The following is a 2237-nucleotide window of genomic DNA, read 5'->3' as shown; positions in this document are numbered from 1 at the left end:
TTTTGACAAAAACAAAAAACAGAGTCTCGCTTCATCACCCAGGCTGGAGTGCAATGGTGCAGTCTCGGTTCACTGCAACCTCCAGCTCTGGGTTCAAGCAATTCTCCTGAGTTGCTAGGATTACAGGCACCTGCCATCACACCTGGCTAATTTTTGTATTTTTAGTAGAGATGGGATTTCACCATGTTGGCCAGGTTGGTCTCCAACTGCTGACATCAGGTGATACGCGCCCTCGTGGCCTCCCAAAGTGCTGGGGTTACAGCGTGAGCCACCACGCCCTGCCCAACATTGTTTCATATTTTGGATTTTCAGATTTGGGATGTTCAACCAGTAAGTATAAATGCCCATATTTCAAAATCTGAAACACTTCTGGTCTCAAGCATTTTGGATAAGGGATACTCAACCTGCATTACTTGTTTTCTTTTCTTACTGATTGATAGGAATCTTTTAGACATTTTGGATACTAATTCTTTTTTTTTTTCTTTGAGACAGAGTCTCACTCTGTCGTCTAGGCTGAAGTGCAGTGGCACCATCTCAGCTCACTGCAACCTCTGCCTCCTGGGTTCAGGCAATTCTTGTGCCTAAGCCTCCCAAGTAGATGGAATTACAGGCACTCACCACCACACCTGGCTAATTTTTAATTTTTATATTTTTAATACAGATAGGGTTTTGCCATGTTGGCCAGGCTGGTCTTGAATTTCTGACCTCAAGTGATCTGCCTGCCTCGGCCTCCCAAAGCACTGGGATTACAGGCATGAGCCACCACACCTGGCCGATACTAATTCTTTGGTTTCAAGACCACAATAGTGTGCCTTGGGAAATTAGTTGTTGACTAGTCTATTTATTTATGCTCCCTCCTTATTGTTCCTGTCTTAGCTTTGTTTTCCCTCAAGGCAACTAGTGAGTTTGGGGGATGATGATATTTGCTCATCATTTCTTTCCCTCTGTTCTTGGCAGATCATGACACAGATGAAGGAGTCGGAGCAAGAGCTTCATGAAGGAGCCAAGACCCTGGAGTGCACCATGCATGGTGTCCTACGGGAACAGTACCTGGAAAAGTACATTTTACCCCAGCACTGGAAAAGTCTCATGAATGGTCCAGTGCAGGTAGGGGTCATCTTGGGGAACACAAATATGTCTCTGGCCTCAGTACTTTGAGGGAGCCTCCAGGACAAGCATCAGTTCAAAACTTTAGCTATTTGATAATCTGATGCTGCCGCAGTGTGCAAAGTTCCCTTTTGTGATAAGAGGCAGCTGAGTATACTGGTCAGGAACAAAACTCTGGAACCAGCCTGCTGGATTTTAATCTGGGCTTGGCTCTGGAGAAGTTACTTAATTTTCTGTGGCTGTTTCCTCTTTTGTAAAATGGGGATAATAATAAGCATTAAGTTGAACCATATGAAATTGCCAATATCTGGCCAGGCGTGGTGGCTCATGCCTGTAATCCCAGCACTTTGGGAGGTGGAGGCGGGCAGATCACGAGGTCAAGAGATCGAGACCATGGTGAAACCCTGTCTCTACTAAAAAGTACAAAAATTAGCTAGGCGTGGTGGCTCGCGCCTGTGGTCCCAGCTACTCGGGAGGCTGAGGCAGGAGAATTACTTGAACCCGGGAGGCGGAGGTTGCAGTGAGCCGAGATCGTGCCACTGTACTCCAGCCTGGCACCTGGTGACAAAGTGAGACTCTGTCTCAAAAAAAAAAAAAAAAGAAAGAAATTGCCAGTATCTTAATTTTGATTTGCAAAAAAAGCAATTTCTTACAGATCTTTGTTCTTATAGGATTGTTGTTTTGTTGAGCAAGGTGGTATTTATAAACTTATTAATTTAATATGTGTTCCTTAAATGAAATGAACAAAATCGTAACCAGAGGCAAACCAGCACAGATAGAGAACTTGGGAGTTGATAGATATAGTCCTGCAGACTGTGTGACGGGCTAGTGTGATCCTCAGCAATCAAACATGGATAATAATAATACGTGCCTTCACAAAATATTGTAAGAAATAACTGAGACAGGGGCTGGGCACGGTGGCTTACGCCTGTAACCCCAGCACTTTGGGAGGCCAAGGGGGGTGGATCACCTGATGTCAGCAATAGGAAACCAACCTGGCCAACATGGTGAAATCCCATCTCTACTAAAAATGCAAAAATTCGCCAGGTGTGATGGCAGGTGCCTGTAATCCCAGCTTCTCAGGAGGCTGAGATCGTGCTGCCGCACTCGAGCCTGGCAACAGAGCAAGA

The 2237-nt window shown here is 45.3% G+C and overlaps 1 protein-coding gene across 2 annotated transcripts in view; it reads left to right on the top strand.

Annotated features, from left to right (window-relative positions):
• The window catches only part of ZNFX1 (zinc finger NFX1-type containing 1), a 33222-nt gene that overhangs the window by 14311 nt on the left and 16674 nt on the right, over nt 1-2237 (top strand). For both annotated transcript variants that reach the window (XM_017541390.2, XM_017541391.2), the window contains exon 6: nt 958-1107. In XM_017541390.2, the coding sequence (XP_017396879.1) occupies nt 958-1107 (150 nt within the window). The remainder of the gene's footprint in view (nt 1-957; nt 1108-2237) is intronic.

Source organism: Cebus imitator, unplaced genomic scaffold, assembly GCF_001604975.1.
Source record: "Cebus imitator isolate Cc_AM_T3 unplaced genomic scaffold, Cebus_imitator-1.0 Scaffold132, whole genome shotgun sequence".
Taxonomy (NCBI): Eukaryota; Metazoa; Chordata; class Mammalia; order Primates; family Cebidae; genus Cebus; species Cebus imitator.
This window is presented reverse-complemented; position numbering and strand designations above follow the sequence as displayed.